This window comes from Pleuronectes platessa, chromosome 5, assembly GCF_947347685.1.
Source record: "Pleuronectes platessa chromosome 5, fPlePla1.1, whole genome shotgun sequence".
NCBI classification, from domain to species: Eukaryota; Metazoa; Chordata; class Actinopteri; order Pleuronectiformes; family Pleuronectidae; genus Pleuronectes; species Pleuronectes platessa.
In genome coordinates, this window is record NC_070630.1 from 7226515 (window position 1) to 7245611 (window position 19097).

At 43.6% G+C, this 19097-nt stretch overlaps 4 protein-coding genes across 7 annotated transcripts; 3 read left to right on the forward strand and 1 right to left on the reverse strand.

The window, feature by feature from the left end:
• The first annotated feature begins 7231 nt into the window (after positions 1-7231).
• Positions 7232-8104, forward strand: LOC128440506 (odorant receptor 131-2-like). The gene has a single exon (XM_053423231.1). The coding sequence runs from the start codon at positions 7232-7234 to the stop codon at positions 8102-8104; it is 873 nt and encodes a 290-aa protein (XP_053279206.1).
• A 1357-nt stretch (positions 8105-9461) lies between these two features.
• LOC128440799 (diablo IAP-binding mitochondrial protein) lies at positions 9462-11710 on the reverse strand. 2 transcript variants are annotated; one of them, XM_053423641.1, is made up of 6 exons: positions 11376-11710; positions 11111-11231; positions 10849-10974; positions 10464-10574; positions 10259-10355; positions 9462-10056 (listed from the first exon to the last, which is right to left on the reverse strand). In XM_053423641.1, the coding sequence occupies exons 1-6, from the start codon at positions 11495-11497 to the stop codon at positions 9854-9856; spliced, it is 780 nt and encodes a 259-aa protein (XP_053279616.1). In that variant the 5' UTR covers positions 11498-11710; the 3' UTR covers positions 9462-9853. The 2 variants fall into 2 exon arrangements, with proteins under 2 accessions (XP_053279616.1, XP_053279617.1); XM_053423642.1 differs by having other exon boundaries at positions 11111-11228; positions 11376-11709.
• Positions 11711-11800: 90 nt separating this feature from the next.
• On the forward strand, positions 11801-16660 carry LOC128440798 (odorant receptor 131-2). Of its 3 annotated transcripts, XM_053423640.1 has the most exons (4): positions 11824-11926; positions 13188-13302; positions 13816-13942; positions 15139-16660. In XM_053423640.1, the coding sequence occupies exon 4, from the start codon at positions 15146-15148 to the stop codon at positions 16076-16078; it is 933 nt and encodes a 310-aa protein (XP_053279615.1). In that variant the 5' UTR covers positions 11824-11926; positions 13188-13302; positions 13816-13942; positions 15139-15145; the 3' UTR covers positions 16079-16660. The 3 variants fall into 3 exon arrangements, with proteins under 3 accessions (XP_053279613.1, XP_053279615.1, XP_053279612.1); XM_053423637.1 differs by lacking the exon at positions 13816-13942; XM_053423638.1 differs by lacking the exons at positions 13188-13302; positions 13816-13942 and having other exon boundaries at positions 11801-11926.
• Positions 16661-17933: 1273 nt separating this feature from the next.
• Positions 17934-18866, forward strand: LOC128440507 (odorant receptor 131-2-like). The gene has a single exon (XM_053423232.1). The coding sequence runs from the start codon at positions 17934-17936 to the stop codon at positions 18864-18866; it is 933 nt and encodes a 310-aa protein (XP_053279207.1).
• Positions 18867-19097: the final 231 nt, after the last annotated feature.

Below are 19097 nucleotides of genomic sequence, written 5' to 3' on the forward strand. Positions count from 1 at the left end.
GTCCATTTGCGGGAGATGAGTAAACCTGTACCGCCACCCCTAACAGTTGGTCTGGGTGTGTGGGTTGAAAGAGAAGGCAGAGGAGAGAGCAGCTTGGGTGGATATGTTGTCCGATGTGATCCCGGTCTCAGTGAGAGCAAGGAAGTCAAGTAATTGCTGGGTAGCAAAGCCAGAGAAGAGGTCTGTCTTGTGGGTAGCTGACTGGCAGTTCCATAGGCCCCCTGTGACAAGATGTTGGGTATGTGTGGAACGGGTGGGATAGATAAGAGAGGAAAGGTTACAGCATTGGTGTGAACGAGTGCAAGGCCTATAGTATCTACGAGTATAAATGCCCACAGAAAGTATAAACATATAAAAGAATGAAATAGCAGCTTTAAAGTCAGCCTCGCCCGAACAGTCAGCCTCGCCCGAACAATCCTTCGAGTCTTCACAGATGCTGAACTTCAAACAATTCCTGTTTTTTAACCAGAGTTGATGATGCTTGGCTACAGCTGTTCTGACCACACACCCTGCTCATGAGTCAATCAGGCACCAGGTGGTAGTGGCCCAGCAATAGAAACTCAGCAGAGTTCAACACAAGAGAAACGTGTCACTTCAATCAGTGATCAGGTGAGTTTCACAGAATCTCCTAATTTGCCAATGTGGCCAGATGCAAGCGCCCTCCCTGCCACTTGGAGCGCTGTACCTGCGTGTGCCCTCCACGCCAAGTGGGGCGCTGTCGCCACCTATTTAAGGGGGCAGCTCTTACTCGCCCTCTCCCTGGCGCCTTTGCATCGTTTCTGGACTTTGGGTGGAGAGCAGGTTAGCGTGGTCGGCTGTGCACATCGGTTTAGACATCTTAGCCACTGCATTTACCAAACTGACGTACGGCACGGAATCGCTCCACCGGGAGAGACGAGTACGGTAGCGCACCAGCGGGCTAAAGCTACAGATTCAGCTAAGGCTGACAACGTTCCCTCCCTCCGGGTTATGGAGACGCTGCCTAGGCCTGACAATGTGGGTGAGGCCCTGCCCCCTCATCGGCTTCCAGCACCCCTGTGTGTAAGGAGGTTGAACCTACTGTTCTGGCACCCCTGGAGTTTGGGGCCTTTCTTGTTAAACTCCGGTTTTGTATTGTTTATTATTATTTTAAGTTTAGCTCATTATTAATTTAAACACGTCTCTTGCCCCAGTGATTCAAAAGAACCAGTGCTGTCGCACACCTTATACATAGTAATATTCTTGAGGTGAAACTCCTCAGGTGGCGTTGTGGCAACCATCATTACCCCGAGTTACCGCCTCGCTACATTCTGGCGTTGTTGGCAGGGTTTCACATCTAAAGGGGCAGAGACGTGTTTTAGTTTATTTTCTGTAATTGTGTTGAACTATTTATTGATAAGCGTCTTCTCATAAGTTTGAGTGTTGTGTGTTCAGTGTTAAAGCCAGAACAGCAGTGTTTCAGTCTGAGTTTCATTCCACGTACCATTCTGTCAGGCCTTGGTGTCGCTTTACCTCATCATGGAGAAGGAGATTCAACAGCTTAAGGAAATCGTGTCACAGTTTAAGGCAGACAACGAACAACTTCGCCAGGCGCGTGCTGCATCTCCGTTGGACCCCGGTGGGGCTGTTTTCTTTCCCTCTGCTCCAGCTACTCAGGCACAGACTGCAAACATAGCCGCCGCTGTCACAGAGCGACTGGTTGTGGTTCCTAGAGACCGTAAGTGTCCCATGTTCAATGGCAGGGCAGACCTAGGAATAATTGAGTGGATAGAGGAGATAAAGGCATGTGTGCGTGCTCGCCATCTTCTTGCTGCTGACCAGGCCCTTTTTATGTTTGACCATTTAGAGGGAGAGGCAAAGGAGGAGATTAAGTTTCTCCCTAGTGCGGAGCGGCGAGGTCCAGTACAGGTTCTTGCAATTAAAGGATCTATATGGCTGTGCTCAGTCATATGTGACGTTACAACAGGCTTTCTTTTCTCGACGCCAGCTCGAAGGAGAGACGTTGCAGGAGTTTTCCTTAGCTCTCATGGCCTCAATGGCACGGGTTAAGCAGTGTGCACCTGATGGGATGCCTAATTCTGATGTCCTCTTCAGGGATCAGTTTGTGGATAGCTCCCTTCGCGGGGAACTCAAGCAACTGGTCAGACGCCAGCCTACTGTCATCTTGTTGGAGCTTTGTGGTGAGGCAATTAGATGGGAGAGGGAAGGTCTTCCAGGGGGGGGGATAGGGGGCGTAGCTCCTCTTTGCCATCAGCTTATGGTTTTCAATATGGAGTGCAGGGTCGCTTTCAAACCGCCCCTCCTGTTTCTTCACCGGGGCCAGGGTTGAGTGAGCTGATGGACCTTATGAAGTGTCAACAGGAGCAGCTTAACCAGCTCACCCAGACAGTAGCCTCTCTACAGGCCCCTCGCTCCCAAGGTCAGACTTTTCGTAGTGGTCCTTTAATCTGTTGAAGGTGCCAGCAGCCTGGACATTTTGCTCGGGAGTGTGAGGGCGAGCGGGCTCCGTTTCGACGCCTTGCTAATTCAGCCGCTGGGTCGAACCCGAGCACCACCGCACCGTCCCAGTGCGGTGGCTCCAAAAGGAAGGTCTAAATGCAAAACTCGAAAAGTGTGCATACTTTAGACGAGAGGTCGGTTACTTGGGACATGTCATCACAAGCCAGGGAGTGTCCACCGATCCCAAGAAAATCGAAGCTGTGTCTAAGTGGGAGCTCCCCATCACATATCAGAACTGAGCTCATTTTTGGGTTTCGCCAGCTACTACCAGCGCTTCGTAGAGGGTTTTGCAAAGCTGGCCGGCCCTTTGCATAAACTTGTGGCCGAGCTGGCAGGTACCAAATACAAGAAGGGGCCAGGCCTAACTTTAGGTGCTGCATGGACACCTCAATGTGAGGCGAGCTTTGAGGCCTTAAAGTCAAAGTTGGTCTCGTCCCCAGTGCTAGTATATGACGACTTTACACAGACTTTCATTTTATAAATTGATGCCAGCTGTAGTGGTCTTGGGGCTGTACTCTCACAGGAGCCTGAAAATGGCGTGAAACCCCTTCCCTATGCTAGCAGAGGCCTTCGACCCACCGAGCGTAACATGTCCAACTATAGTTCCATGAAGTTGGAATTCCTTGCACTCAAGTGGGCCATGACGGAGAAGTTCCGGGAGTATTTGTTGGGGCATAAGTGCCTTGTCTATACCGACAACAACCTGTTGAGCAGTTAGCAAAATTGGGGGCCACAGAGCAACGATGGGCCGCTCAATTGGCCAATTTGACTTTACCATTAAGTATCGTTCAGGTCGCAGCAACAGGAACGCTGATGCGCTTTCACGGCAGTATTTTTCTGGCGCCCATTTAGTTGATCATGTCTTGCCTGCCATTTCAGTCCCCCTAGCCTTTCAGCAAGGGCCACACCCAGACCCGGGGTTGTCCGCAACTCAGTCCCTAGTCTCAGCTCTCCCCTCCCACTCTGCACCTGATCTCTGCTCCTTGCAGGAGGATGATCCATTTCTAAAAAATGTGTTTGTGTTTTGGCGACGTAAAGCACCGCCCACCTCGGCTGAATGGCAACATTTGCCCAAGTCAGTCATGGCGATTCTGCGCCAATGGGACCGCTTGGTGGAGAAAGACGGGGTTCTGCTCCGCCGAGTCTTCCGCTCAGATGGGGGAGAGGAGTCTCTCCAGTTAATCTTGCCTGCAGTTTTCAAGCAGGAGACCTTGAACCAGCTTCACCTAGAGCATGGCCACCAGGGCATCAAGCGAGCTACAAAATTGGTCAGACAGCGCTGTTATTGGCCAGGAATGTCTTCTGACACTAAGAATTGGGTTCAAGACTGTGAGCGCTGCCAAGTAGCTAAGGACTCAGGGCACATGTCACATAGCTTTATGGGCCACCTGCTTGCCTCCTGACCCAATGAGATCTTGGCCATCGATTTCACACTATTTGAACCTTCCCGGAACGGTTTAGAAAATGTCTTAGTAATGGCAGATGTGTTTAGTAAATTTACCGTCACTATCCCTACACGGGATCAACGAGCCTCCACTGTGGCTCAGGTCTTGGTTCAGGAGTGGTTTTATAAGTTCGGTGTTCCGGGCCGCCTCCACTCGGACAAAGGAGGGAACTTCGAGAGTTCTTTGATTCACCAGCTCTGCTCTTTGTACGGTGTTACCAAATCCCGTACTACCCCATACCACCCTGCGGGTAACGGGCAATGTGAGCGGTTTAGTAGAACTCTTCATAACCTTCTTCGTACCCTGCCAGTATCACGGAAACGGGATTGGGCCTCCTGTCTGTCCCAGGTGCTGTTTTGTTACAACACCACACCTCATCAGGGCACTAGTGTGTCGCCATTCCTTCTAATGTTTGGGCAGGAACCTCTGCTTCCTGTGGACTTCCTTCTGGGTCGAGTTCAAGACCCAGTACCTGGCGGGGTGCAGGACTGGGAGGTCGAACACCAAGCTCGAGTCAGAGTTGCTTTTGAGGGGGCTCGTGAACGGTTGTTGGCTGCTGCTAGCAAAAGAAAAGAGCGGCATGATCAGCGGGTCCGAGACCTACCTTTCACAGTAGGCCAATTAGTGTACCTGAGAGACCACGGTGTTAGAGGGCAACATAAAATCCAAGACCTTTGGAATTCTGTGGTCCCCCAGGTTATGAAGGCTCCCTGCGGTGATGGAAAAGTGTACACAGTTACCCCTGTGAATGACCCGCAAAAGGTAAAACACGTACATCGGGACATGGTAAGGACTGTGGTCCCGCATGAGGTTGCAAATTCCCCATCTAACATGCCCTTTCCGCCGTCCTTGGTGGTACGGGATGATGAGTCCTCTATTGCCGGAGACTTATGGGTTTTGGTCCCGGAAACCCTCTGTCCCTGTCCTGGTCCCACTGGAGACGAGGCCCATTATGGCAACACCTCTTGCTTGTTTGCCTTCCTCCCCACCAGCTCCCTCATGGTCCCCGACCGAACAGCTACATCACAGTCAGATGGCCCTGCGCAGATCTGCTCGTTCCACGGCGGGTCCCCACTCGAATGTCTATCATCTTCCTTACCCTGCTGATCACCAGGAACAGGCAAACAATACACTTCTGGACCCGATCTCTAATGCCCAGTTGGCCATTTTAAGGCCTTGGTGTTAATTAGATGTTTCTGGCCATCGTCGGGCCGACGATGCAAAAGGGGGGGATAAATGTGGCCAGATGCAAGCGCCCTCCCTGCCACTTGGAGCGCTGTACCTGACTGCGCCCTCCCTGCCAAGTGGGGCGCTGTCGCCACCTATTTAAGGGGGCAGCGGAGTCTTATTCGCCCTCTCCCTGGCGCCTTTGCCTCGTTTCTGGACTTTGGGTGGAGAGCAGGGTAGCGTGGTCGGCTGTGCACATTGGCTTAGACGTCTTATCCACTGCATTTACCAAACTGGCGTACGGCACAGAATCGCTTCACCGGGAGAGACGAGTACAGTAGCGCGCCAGCGGGCTAAAGCTACAAGACTCAGCTAAGGCTGACAAGGTTCCCTCCCTCCGGGTTACAGAGACGCTGCCTTGGCCTGACACGGTGGGTGAGGCCCTGCCCCCTCATCGGCTTCCAGCAGCCCCGTTTGTAAGGACGTTGAACCTGCTGTTCTGGCACCCCTGGAGTTTGGGGCCTCTCTTCTTAAGCTCCGGTTTTATATTGTTTATTTTAATATCACAAGAATACCGCATGAACTGACCATTTGCTCGAAGCAGACACTACCCGGCTCTGTCGACGGGCCTAATCCTTGTTAACAAACACCTTTGTTCTACACTCCACGCTACACCTTCACGGCGCGTGGAGGGAGTACGTCCCGGGGGACGCCCATATTTTATAGTTACCTTTTAGTGTTATTTTGTTGTTTTGTTTGTTTGTTTAACTTGTTTTAAACCTTGACTTGTTTTAATCGTCTTTTTGTTGTGGTCAGGTGCTGTGGCCCGGAGGTGGCGACCCAATTCCTGGTGGCGGGAGTTCTTCACAACCCGTTTTGTTTGGTCTGCTGTGTCACGGGTGGTTTGTTTTATTAATCCCTTTCCCCCTTTTGTTTGGTTCTCGTCGCCGCAGTAAGTCACAGCCCTGTCCCATAGTTACATATTTTAACTCAAGTGTTTGGTTTGTTTTGTGTGTTTATTGTGTCTTGATTATGTGTATTTTTGTTTATTAAAGTAGTTCATTATTGATTTAAACATGTCTCTTGCCCCAGTGATTCAAAAGAACCAGTGTTGTCGCACACCTTATACATATTAATATTCCTGAGGTGAAACTCCTCAGGTGGCGTTGTGGCAACCATCATTACCCCGAGTTACCACCTCGGTACCCCAACAACTGATTAAGGACAAAGTCTATTGAGCACAAAAGATAGAAAGTAAAATAGAACTTAGTCCTTAACAGAATTGGAATAAAAATCAAAAGCTTTTACCTTAGCTTGTTCCCTTTTAACTCTCATCACTTGAGTGAAACTATAAACAATTGACAAAATCCTAGCTCATACAATTCAAGGTAGGTCAGGACAAACTATCAATCTAGTTAACCTAAGACAGCAGATACAATAGTAATCTAGCAGAGAAGCTTATTAAAGAATTTACTTTTCCTGAATCCAAGTAGTCAAGTAGTATGAAACCCCAGAAGTCCACTGCACATTTAACACAAATGTATATAATGAGAACAAGAAAAAGTTACAATGTGACAAAGGGGTTGTTTGTTGTGACGCTACAAATAAATTTTACATCAATCATTTAGATTGACCCTTAATTTTCAACTTATGTGATAAAGTTACATGGAAATGGTTGAAATGCATGAAGTCGCCATTTTAGGCATACTTTTTTGAGTGCGTCCCTCCAACGGACAAAGTGAGTAACTATAGCTACTGTCGCCTACGAGGTGAGTTGTTGCTGAATGTTGTCGCTAGTGACTCTCTGGTTATTTAACGTTCATATGACGTTGTGTTATAGTTGCAAATATAAAGCCCTCACAAACAGCTCCTCCTCAGAAGGCTGCACAGAGCGCATCTGAACACCTTCACTCCAGGGATGGTTTGGTAAACTGGGTCTTGTGCTCTTATGTCTCCTTCTAATTATTTGTCCATGCACGATGTACTAAATAATGTTTATTGTGTTTGATACTTGTTGATTCAAATAGAGATCATCCCTTCTTGAGTTCTGCATCTGGTTTTAGAGCTGAATGAAGTGGTGGTTGTGACATTTGGTTGTGACAGAGAGAAAAATGGCTGCTAACATCACCACAGAGTACAAGATGAATGATAAGATCATGTTGATTCAGGTCTTTGTCGTCCTTTTTCTCTGCATTAACCTTCTGCTAATTACAACCTTTTTCTCCAAGGAGGTCTTCTACTCCACGATGCGCTACGTCTTATTTGCTGTCACGCTGATGTCCGATTGTATGTTTTTATTTCTGGCTGACTTGCTTCTCATTTTGAATTTATATCGCTTTACGATACAAAGGTGGTTGTGCCTTATTATTTATATCGTTGTGTCTCTGTACTCTTTTGTGACACCGGTCACTCTGACGGCGATGACCCTGGAGCGCTACGTGGCCATTTGCCTGCCGCTGCGTCACGCAGAGCTGTGCTCCACACGCAGCACTCTGCACGGCATTCTCATCATCCACAGCCTCAGCTCTCTGCCCTGCGTCGTTGTTCTCTCCATGTTCTTTGCATCGGCCTCCTCTGCCTCCTACACCCACGTTCCAAGGTGCTCTGCTGAAATCTTCCTCATCCACACGTGGCAGGGTCACCTCAGATCAGCGATTAGTCAGTTTTACTTCCTGATCATGTGCATGACAATCGTGTTTTCCTATGTGAAGATAATGAGAGCGGCCAAAGCTGCATCAGGAGAGGACAAAAAGTCCACATGGAGAGGACTCAGAACTGTGGGGCTTCACGCTTTGCAGCTGCTCCTGTGTCTCATCCAGCTGTGGTGTCCTTTCATAGAAGCTGCTTTGCTTCAAATCAATCTCATGTTATTTATCAATGTCAGGTTCTTTAATTACATTACTTTTTTTCTTGCTCCAAGATGTCTGTCTCCTCTCATTTATGGCCTCAGGGATGAAATGTTTTTTCATGCCCTGAAAAGAATTGCTCTCTGTGGTTTGCGTAAGAAACACTGATCAGATTTGTATTCAATTGACAAAACTGTCATGATGTTATATTGCGACATGTTTTTTTTTCTTCCCTGGCTTTATTTATATTGTTATTTTAATACAAAAATATGTAAATGAAATATTCAGTTGGATTTATTATATTATTAAATCATATAATATTGTATTAAACTCAAACACAAAAAACTCACCCCACATTTCAATTGCTAAACTTCAGCATTCTTATCTAAATAACTGAACGAATGGTGTTTTTATATAGCAAATAGTCTTTATTTGTTACAGTGAAAGTTGGTTTGAAAATGAAACGCTGTTAAATCTATATTTTGTTTGTGTCTGCGTCAGTAACAGTGCAAACTCTGTCAGGCACCACTGCAGTGACACAACATGGGGGCATACAAGAGCACACAAGGAAACTTTAACCATATGATAGTGAATTTAATCCACTTTGCATATCATACAAAGCTGTACTATTAGGTGTGGGAGTAGAGATAGATAGTTAAGCATGTCAGCATTGTCATTGTGAAACTTGTTGAAATGTAGAAAACACCCTCACGAAACTGCTGTCAGGCTGCGTCACTCTCCACCACCGACCTGAAATGACCCTCAGCCCAATATTTGCACTCGGCTGTAGATCGTCCTTGTGTCGCAACAATGCTGACTTCCACAAAAACAACATCTGCACAGAACATACATACGATCCACCTCACCCACATCTCTCCACAGGACTGTTTCAGCTTTTTTAACGACATAATGTGTGATCTTGCACCGAAATGTATGAGTCCTGTCATTTACGGCCTCAGGGATGAAGGATTTTTTTTAAAGCACGTAACAACGCTGTATCTTTTGGCTTGTGGGAAACAAAGATTTGAAAAGGAGATCAATAATTTCACCATTCAAGTGTGAACCAATACTTTGTTATTTAAGTTAAGTTGTTCATTTGAGGATAATTGTAGGTTTCTGCTCTTATTTTAAATAATATTACATTGATTAAATACCCTTTGACATTTAAAACATACAAGCAAATATTATGTATTATGATATGAGATAAATGGAGGATTATATTATAATCAATGTCATTCCTGTGTATATTTGTTTATCTATTCCTTAAATATAATAGTTTTATGAGATATATCACGAATAATGAATCTGTAGAAATAAAAAAAAACATCAATTTTATTGACACTTTTGTATTTGTGTGTGAATTGTTCATAATGATTAACTCAAGTGATGTCTGTTCTTTTCCAATAACTGCACAGCGTGTCATAGGTTGGGTTTTGTGCAACATGTTTCTGTGTCCGTTGATTAAATCAATCTGCTTTCACACATGTCATAATCTGGTTTAAACAAGGACCCAACAACATATATATCAAATTAAATAGATTTATTTTATTGTTTAATATCATGTGAACAATGAGGAGACAATGATACAAACAATATCTTACATATATATTTATATAAAAAAGACTAAACCTAAACAATAGAATAAACAATGTGGGACAAGCTTCAATGACATTCTGAAGATTTGATAATCAAGCAGACAAAATCTCCTATTCACTATCAAAATAAATAGTCTTAAATAATGATTAATGTAATGATAAAGAATTATTGTAATATTCATTCTGCAAAATCAGATGTTCTTTGTAACATGTAATCATCGTTATGGAACCCTTACACTGGAAATAACACTTAGTTTAAAGCTTTGGAAGCTGAATCTGTTTGACAGGCTCTCATTATTTTTCCTGTTCTACGATGTCTCCATCAGTCCTCTCTTAGATAAGCCTCGTGCACCTCATGCTCCTCGTCATCAAAGGAGGCAGCGTATTCAGCCATCCTTTGGATCTCCTCCACTTTAGTCTCGGCCAACTTCTTCTCTGCATCCGCCGACACTCTGCGCGCCTCCTCCACCTGCGACTGGGCCACCTGAATGTTTGTCCTCACGCTGATGGACGCCTGCTCGGCTCCTGGAAACACACAGATGCAAACATGGGTTTTTGTGAAACTGCTGCGAAAGTTCAAAGGTCGTTGTAATACAAGCTAGAGCTCAAAGATTGTGTTTCAATTTGGTTTTAAATAAAGCTCAGCTGAGTTTCCAGCAGAACTGATTTTAATCCTTGTTTTATTCTATCATGATAATATTCTTATCATGATTATAGATGAACTCACCTGAGGTGTTCGCTGCCTCGGCTGCCATTTTGCACAAGTTGATAGCATTGATCCAGGAGGATTCAAAACGTTTGCAGTCATCTAGTCTGTAGGTAACCTGTCAGGTCACAAAGATAAGAGAACCTCAGTATTATAAATGTATTCATATATTTATGTTACTTGAATGCTATAAGTATGTGTTTTAAGTACAAAAACACAAACTAACCTCAGCACGCATGGCATTGATCGCCTGTTTGTGCGAATCCTCCTCGAATGAGGTCAGTTTTCCCACTGAGGCCAGGTACCGTCTTTGAACAGCAATGCGTGTGTGAACAGCCTGAAAGCAAACAGAAGCAGAAAAGAGCAACTTTTAAAACAACAACCTCACTGCGGGTTTTTTTAAAGAAAGAAAGTTACTTAAACATGGAGGACATGTGATCGGATGAGGGTTATAACTGTTATGGTCCTGAACTCATTCTTCACACATGTTATCCTCTCAATAATACTGTTATGTGCGGATGAAGAGATTTTGGATTATGTCTCATGTACTGTGAGAATATTTTCTTTATTGAAATTATGGATAAAGTCTTTCCCATAAGCTTAAAACCCACCTTAGAATAGTGTGTCAGGGCGTCTATGAGAGCCAAAGTGGTCTGAGAGAGGAAAGTACTGGAACTGTCTGTGACGACTGAGACTGCTCTTCTGATCAGGGAGTCGTGAGTGAGTGTTTCCACTTGCTACAAACAGGAGGTGAAACAGGGGAGAAATTCACTATTTCAACTGAAACAAAACATTTTCCAAGTTTTGCAAACTTGGAGTCTTCAGCTGGTGCATGTACCGTGTTGTATTATCTCTAATAGGAGAGTCACTCACCTGTGTAAAAAGCCCACGGGCAACACTTAATGATGCAATGCTCATGTGTGCAGCGCTGGTCCATTCCCCTGACTTCTGGACTCCAAACTTCCTGCTGCTCAAAGGGCTGCTCTCCAAGCTGCTGTTCAGACATCAGGAAATCATATTATTTTATATGATAACGTTTTTATTGTGCTTTGAGTTATAATTTTGAGGCTGGCAGATTTTCAGGTGATGTTTGAGAAGTTAAGCCTGAAAAATAACATTGTTTATTGAAATAACTCACCTGAGGTCACGGCTGCAGACGGCTCCTCTCCTGCTCGGCAGCAGCGACATGTCTGTCGGATTTCTCAGAAATCCTCCAGCAGCACGACTTGCACTCGCTGAGCACTGACGAACAACTTGCATTTTGCTGATAATTCCCGTCTAACTGCTACACTTGAGGAATGTATTTGCTAGGTTCCCTATAAAATTAGTTGCTTGCCACAGGTCTTCTACTTCAAACCAATCTGGTGCTAACTCAGAGTTGCTCTGTCTTTAGTAAAATCAGACAAATAGATTTTTTCTTGTTGGTGAGAAGCTTTCTGTCTGCTGGTCGACTGCTGACTGTCACTGCCGCTGGGTATTTGTAAGACCCCAGAAACATTTGATTGCGTAAAAGGCATTGATCTGTTGACGCTGCCTGCGAACGTGCGCATTTGACATTATCTGCAAAAGCCCACAGAGACAGGAACTACGTGAAGGCTGCAGAACCCGATGGGTTGGTTGTTTGGCCAACACTCGCCATCAGGGTCACAATCAGAAACTCTCTTTGGTTTGACTCTCATGCATAAAATTGTGAGTATATAGCACATTTGACAAATTGCATACAACTGATAAAGCAAGTTAGCGTATTGGAACACTATAACAATCCAGAAGGATAGTGATCAGTGCTTGGAATGTGAAACCGTCTGTGAAAAAGCTGAAACCTCCACATTACATGAACTTTAACACTCAAAGTTCAGAAGGGGCACACAATTCTCAACCATGTCCTTAACATGACGAACCCACAAACACACAAAAAAGTCAACAACTGCTGGATGTCACTAAAGAATTCTATATAATCACAAATGTTTCATGAAGGTCTTATTTTTATATCTTCCGGACTGTAACTAACATAATAAGACCACATTTTCTTGCGGTTTTCTTTATATGTTTCAGTTGCACCCTTTAATAAACCCATCCTCTTATAACTTTTTAGTTAATTTCACTGAAAGTAGTTCAATTGTATTCCACACTTAAATAGGCCATTTCATATTTCACTAAAGCTCTTGATGCCAATAGATTATTAAGAGTATTGATTCTGTCTAATTGCCTGCAAATAACTTTTCTGCTGAGTTGAGATCCTCTGGGGTTCAGAGGCAGAAAGTTTGTTTTGCACAGTTTGGTCCAATCCCCTGCAGACGTGTCCACTGACGCAGTAAAGAGCGGACGAGCCCCCTCTGAGCTGTTCTCTATAGAGTCAACTTGTTTGCCAAACAAGTGAAAACTTCAGGTTACGCAATTAGACTCTGGAGCTTTACGTTAATAATCAGCCAGTCTGTTAATTACTAAACAGGGGATATGAGACTTGTCCTCTAATTGTGCTCTGGAGAGGCTGCAGCAGCTCACTCCAGTGGAGAACGTGTCAGAAAACACTCTTCATTTGCTTCATCATCTTTTTGCATAACAATACTGTTAATATACCTGTAGGCTACAATTGTGTTGAGATGACTGACATGAGTGATGTGTTTCAAGAGCCTGACACTGGAACACTGTTGAAGATCAGTATCATATTTATTAGTCCAAAAAGTAAAATAAACCTCATGAATCCAAAATTTTATTTTTTACTAGTGGTATTTACTTGTAGTTATAGTACAATAAGTATAATTCCAGGATAGTAAGAAAACCCATTTAAAAAAGCAACTCTTGATCCTGCAGTAATGGACTCATCGTGAGAGAGAGACTCAGCTTCACTGACTTTCGTGACATCTACAGCTCACAGAGCGCCGCCTGCATTGACGTAAGCACTGTGAGCTGAAGTAAGAAGTACTGCTGACAAAAACACTTTGCTCAACAGTTCACAAACTGCAACGAGTTTGGCCCAGCTCACATGGAAGTGTCCGCTCAGCAGAATCCTCTCAGCGCCAGCGATCGATACAAGAGCCGCCCCCATGACAGCTGGAAACGGCTCAGTTGAGTGACAGCACTACATCAGCTGGAAATAAATAGTTAGATCAATTAATTAAAACAACTTTAACTTAAACAAAATTTTAAAATGTTTCAACTCTGTGCTGAAGCCATCTATTTATTTTTATATTGAAATATGTCCTGTTGCACAATGTCTTCATGCACCTGTCGTGTTCAGGACTTTCACCCCACAGGGCAAACAGCATGGAGAAATAATACAGCTGGTCAAACAGGTCCTCTTAATATCCTGGTTTAATTCTGATCCTCTACGAAATGGCTTAAATTAAAATGTGCTACAGCTGGACAACAGAACTGCACTGCTGCAGTGACAGATAGGACTCGGTCATATTAAAGGTCCAGTTTGTAACATTTATGTGAAAGGGATCTATTGACAGAATTAAATATAAAATAATCCTAGTAATTTTTTCAATAGTGTTTTTCATCTAAATTGTACAAATTGTTGTTTTCTTTTCTTTAGAATGAGCCATTTATATTTTAATACTTTTTATTTACATCAGGAGCGAGTCCTCTCTACAGAGGCCACCATGTTTTTTACAGTAGCCCAGAATGGACAAACTTCACACCTTTTGAGTTTTTATGACAACTGAAGCTACCACAGGTTTACGTTTGGAAGTGGAGGGTGAGGTGAGTGGTTCAGCTGCAAAATACGACTTCACCATTGGAGGTCACTTGATTCTTCACAGTGAAACTTTAAGTTAACATTGACAGAAATATTCCAAAATCAACCCAAATTAAGAAATAATTCTGAATAAGACACTGCCATGTAAACAGCATGCTCTACTGATTCTCACTTGAACAAGGTCATAACCAGAATAATCAATAATCAAATCAAGACATGAGGAGTAGTCACATGATGGACATGTATACTTCTTAATCGCATTATAACGTCTTATTCGAGTTTTCACAGCATCTTGAAACATCATGTACACGACAACTACCAACTGCTTGACGTCATAATCAAACTTTGCTCTGTAACATGCAAACAAGGGTATGAATGGAATATTCTAGTAGCAACTCATGTAAACATCACACAGAATAATGTAAATCATCAGCTTATTGTAGACAGTGGGGATCATCAATTATTTGAGTGGAAAAAAGGTGTAAATGATGTTGGAAATTGCTTTAATGTAAAAGTATTTACACTCTGCCAAGACTTTGGTTTGGAGATATAACTGATTATATAACGAATTGTAAATAAGAAATGATACGTCAAAAAGAATCCCGGTTTTATGACTTTGCTTTGAAGGGGTTCTGAGGGTCCTGACCAAGATCAGTGCAACATTACTTTTGGCAGGTTTGTTATGATTGAAGTCGCTATGATTTAAGTAAAGTTTCATGTCACAACACTGTCCATGCTCAGAACTTCCTTCCACTGATCTCGTCTCAGCCCGTGAGTCCAACTCCCCAATGAAATCTGTTGATGATGAAAAACATAATGCTTAATGATGAACGCATAAAATCACTTAATCTCTGGAGGAATGAGGCCTATATAAGACACAACATATAGGAACGAGGCCAGAGGTTAGAGGGAGAACGTCTCAGGAACGTTCATCGATGATGAGAAGAATAGAAATCTGAACTCTTCCAACAGACGAAGGCATTTGTAGGTGAATGAAGTGCTTTGTTATTATGAAAATTGGATGTTTATTGAGACAAACTTCAAACTGCTTTAAAGTCAAAGGAGTATTTACAATGCTGGAAGTTTCCTGTCAGTTATCAAGTAGATTATGTTGTTGTTTTTATGTGTGTATTCATTTTATTTCTCAGTATGTACATGGAGCTTTAATTGCTTTAACATGTGTGCTCCCCGGTCTCCACAGCTGCAAAATGCAGAATCTAACTGAACTTCCAACCAACGCAACCTCCCACAGGAGCCTGTCTGTGATCATCAAGGTGTGTGTGGTCATCCCCTTCTTCTGCGTCTTCCTGTTCTGCATCGCTGTCATGCTGCACATCTTTGCGTCCCACAGGCAGTTCATGGACACGTCCCGCTACATCCTGTTCGCCACCATGCTGGTCAACGACACTGTCCAGCTCACGACCTCTGTGCTGCTCTTTCTCTTTATCATGGGTCGGGTGAACTTTGCTCTGGTATACTGTGTTCCCCTGCTCTTTATAGCCACCGCCACCTTCCAGAACACCCCCTTAATCCTGGCCACCATGTCACTGGAGCGTTACATTGCCATCGTCTACCCCCTGCGACGCCCGGCCTCCTGGCGCTCAGACCGTATATGGATCATTATTCTGTCTCTCTGGTTCATCAGCTGCATCTTCCCTGTCATTGACTATTTCATCGGAAAACATGATCCTTCTGTGGATGTCCTCTCCACCCCTGTGATTTGCAAAACTATTGTTGTTAACCCGTCTCCGATCCAGACTCTGTTCAAAGCTGCTGTCAGTTTGCTCTTCTTTGCAGTGGTCGCCGTCATCATCCTCTTTACATATGTGAGAATCCTGCTGGAGACCAGGAAGCTGAGACAGGACAGAGTGTCTGTGAGCAAAGCCATGCACACGGTGCTGCTGCACGGCTTCCAGCTGCTGCTGTGCATGCTGGCCTTCACCCATCCCATTACTGAGTCTGTCATAGTGCTGCACGCCAACTGGCCTCCAGAAGATATCTCCTTTTTTAATTACTTCTGTTTCGTCCTAATCCCACGTTTTCTGAGTCCGCTCATCTACGGCTTCAGAGACCAGAGTCTCAGGGGCTACATCGGGAAAACGTTCCTCTGCTGCTCAAAGAAAGTCCAACCCTGCTCGTAGAATTAAGTAAGATTAAAGACAGGAGTCAGGAGCCTATGTGAACATTGGAGCAGGTTCATATTCTTACTTTTCACAACCAATGGCCTTTAAGAGACGCTTCCTATTGCACTTCCCTTGTAAGTAATGGTGACAAGACACAAAGTCCTTATTCTTCTGGGTAAATGTAAATGCCATGTGTATCTGGTATTTTATTATGAAATTCAAAAACTAAATGAATTTCTTTCCTCCAAAAAGGCCTTAAAGGGGATTGAAAAAGTCTCCGACAGTAATTTTGTTTATGAAACATCATTGTATCTTAATGAAACAGTTGAATGTGCTGCAGAAGACTTATCAATCTCTTTTTGTTTTTGTCAGTCAGCAGTATCAGATCTGCAGCAAACACTGTCACTGCTGCTGCTTTATGGCGCTCATTATCTCATGATGGAAAATGTAAGAAGAAGATGAAAATAAATTGCATTGCTTGATTCATCGCCCATTTCATAAAACATATCTGGATCCACTGAATGATTATTATCAGTGGAAATGTCTGTTATATGAGTCCATGTGATATGAATTAAAAGATTATAAGTCCTATTGTCCCAACTGGTTTTCTGTCATACTTTCAAACATGCGCCGATGTTATCATGAAACATATTTAAAAGTATTAAATTGTTTTCTGTGTGTCTGTTAAATGTCTTAACCTAGTTTTATGAAATCTGCAGCAACCCCGTTCTTGCATATACATAAAGGGAGTGAACATTTCAAGTTCTACTGATTTAATTCAAAGATTAAATGTGATGCAGGGAGAACATAATGTACAATCTCTGAACAAGAAATAACCAGACACTGATTAAACCTTGTTTGTCCTCAATATCAACACATTTATGGATCCGCCACCAGAGTCAATCCAGGTTGTTGACAGTTGTGGGATTAAATGTTTGTTGTTATGACACAATCTGGCAGCTGCTTCAGCCTTTCTCTCTCTACAATTGAGCATTTATTGATGATCCTGCAGGATTTATGAGCAAGTCTGTGACTGAGCTTCAGAATTTATAATGAGTATTATAAAAATGTAAATACCATAAATGTTTGAACTGCGTTTAAATCCGTGGGCTGAAACTTCCATTTGAATATAAAATAAAATAATTATATTATCCACATTATTATTATAAAATAATAATGCTGGAAATTGATTAACTGTAAAAGTTATTACACTCTGCTAAAACTTTGGTTTGGAGATATAACTGATGATATAACGAGTTGTAAATAATGAATAATACTTTTTAAACAATCCCAGTTTTATGACTTTGCTTTGAAGGGGTTCTGAGGGTCCTGACCAAGTTTAATGGAACATCACTTGTAACGTGTTTATTCTGATTTTAAGACAATTTGATTTAAGAAAAGTTTCATGTCACAACACTGTCTATGTTCAGAGCTTCTTTCCATAGATCTCATCTCAGCCTGTGAGTCCAACTCCCCACTGAAATCTGTTGATGATGAAAAACATAATGCTTAATGATGAAAGCATGAAATGACTTTATCTCTGGAGGAATGAGGCCTATATCAGACACAACATATAGGAACGATGCCAGAGGTTAGAGGGAGCACGTCTCAGGAACGTTCATCGATGATGAGAAGAATAGAAATCTGAACTTTGTTGAAAGAGGAAGACATTTGTAGGTGAATGAAGTGTTTTGTTATTATGAAAGATGGATGTTCAAACTGTTTTAAAGTCAATACAGTATTTACAATGTCCTGTCAGTTATCAAGTAGATTATTTTGTTGTTTTTATGTGTGTATTAATTTTATTTCTCAGTATGTACATGGAGCTTTAATTGCTTTGACATGTGTGCTCCCCGTTCTCCACAGCTGCAAAATGCAGAATCTGACTGAACTTCCAACCAACGGAACCTCCCACAGGAGCCTGTCTGTGATCATCAAGGTGTGTGTGGTCATCCCCTTCTTCTGCGTCTTCCTGTTCTGCATCGCTGTCATGCTGCACATCTTTGCGTCCCACAGGCAGTTCCTGGACACGTCCCGCTACATCCTGTTCGCCACCATGCTGGTCAACGACACCCTCCAGCTCATGACCTCTGTGCTACTCTTCCTCTTTATCATGGGTCGGGTGAACTTTGCTCTGGTATACTGTGTTCCCCTGCTCTTCATATCCACCGCCACCTTCCAGAACACCCCCTTAATCCTGGCCACCATGTCACTTGAGCGTTACATTGCCATCATCTACCCCCTGCGACGGCCGGCCTCCTGGCGCTCAGACCGTATCTGGATCATTATTCTGTCTCTCTGGTTCATCAGCTGCATCTTACCTGTCATTGACTTCTCCATCGGGAAACGTGATCCTTCTGTGAATATCCTCTCCACCCCTGTGATTTGCAAAACTACTGTTGTCAACCCGTCTCCGATCCAGACATTGGTCAAAGCTGCTGTCAGTTTGCTCTTCTTTGCAGTGGTCGCTGTCATCATCCTCTTTACATATGTGAGAATCCTGCTGGAGACCAGGAAGCTGAGACAGGACAGAGTGTCCGTGAGTAAAGCCATGCACACGGTGCTGCTGCACGGCTTCCAGCTGCTGCTGTGCATGCTGGCCTTCGGCAATCCCATCACTGAGTCTCTCATAGTGCTGCATGCCAACTGGCCTCCAGAAGATATCGCCTTTTTTAATTACTTCTGTTTCATCTTGATCCCACGTTTTCTGAGTCCGCTCATCTACGGCTTCAGAGACCAGAGTCTCAGGGGCTACATCGGGAAAACGTTCCTCTGCTGCTCAAAGAAAGTCAAACCCTGGTCATAGAATTAAATAAGATTAATGACAGGAGTCAGGAGCCTATGTGAACATTGGAGCAGGTTTATATTCTTACTTTTCACTCTGGCCTATAAGAGACTGTTCCTAATACACTTCCCTTGTATGTAATGGTGACAAAACACAGAGTCCTTGTTCTTCTGGGTAAATGTATGTGCCATGTGTATCTGCCATTTTTTGTAAGATTTTCCTTAAAAATAAGTGGGCTAAATTATGACAAGT

Coding starts and splice junctions, on each gene's coding strand:
- LOC128440506 (XM_053423231.1), top strand. CDS start 7,232: ATGAATGATAAGATCATGTTGATTCAGGTCTTTGTCGTCCTTTTTCTC.
- LOC128440507 (XM_053423232.1), top strand. CDS start 17,934: ATGCAGAATCTGACTGAACTTCCAACCAACGGAACCTCCCACAGGAGC.
- LOC128440798 (XM_053423638.1), top strand. CDS start 15,146: ATGCAGAATCTAACTGAACTTCCAACCAACGCAACCTCCCACAGGAGC.
- LOC128440799 (XM_053423641.1), bottom strand. CDS start 11,497: ATGCAAGTTGTTCGTCAGTGCTCAGCGAGTGCAAGTCGTGCTGCTGGA. Junction 10,575..10,848: donor CCCTGACACACTATTCTAAG/GTGGGTTTTAAG, acceptor GTTTGCTTTCAG/GCTGTTCACACACGCATTGC. Junction 10,057..10,258: donor CGAGGCAGCGAACACCTCAG/GTGAGTTCATCT, acceptor GTGTGTTTCCAG/GAGCCGAGCAGGCGTCCATC.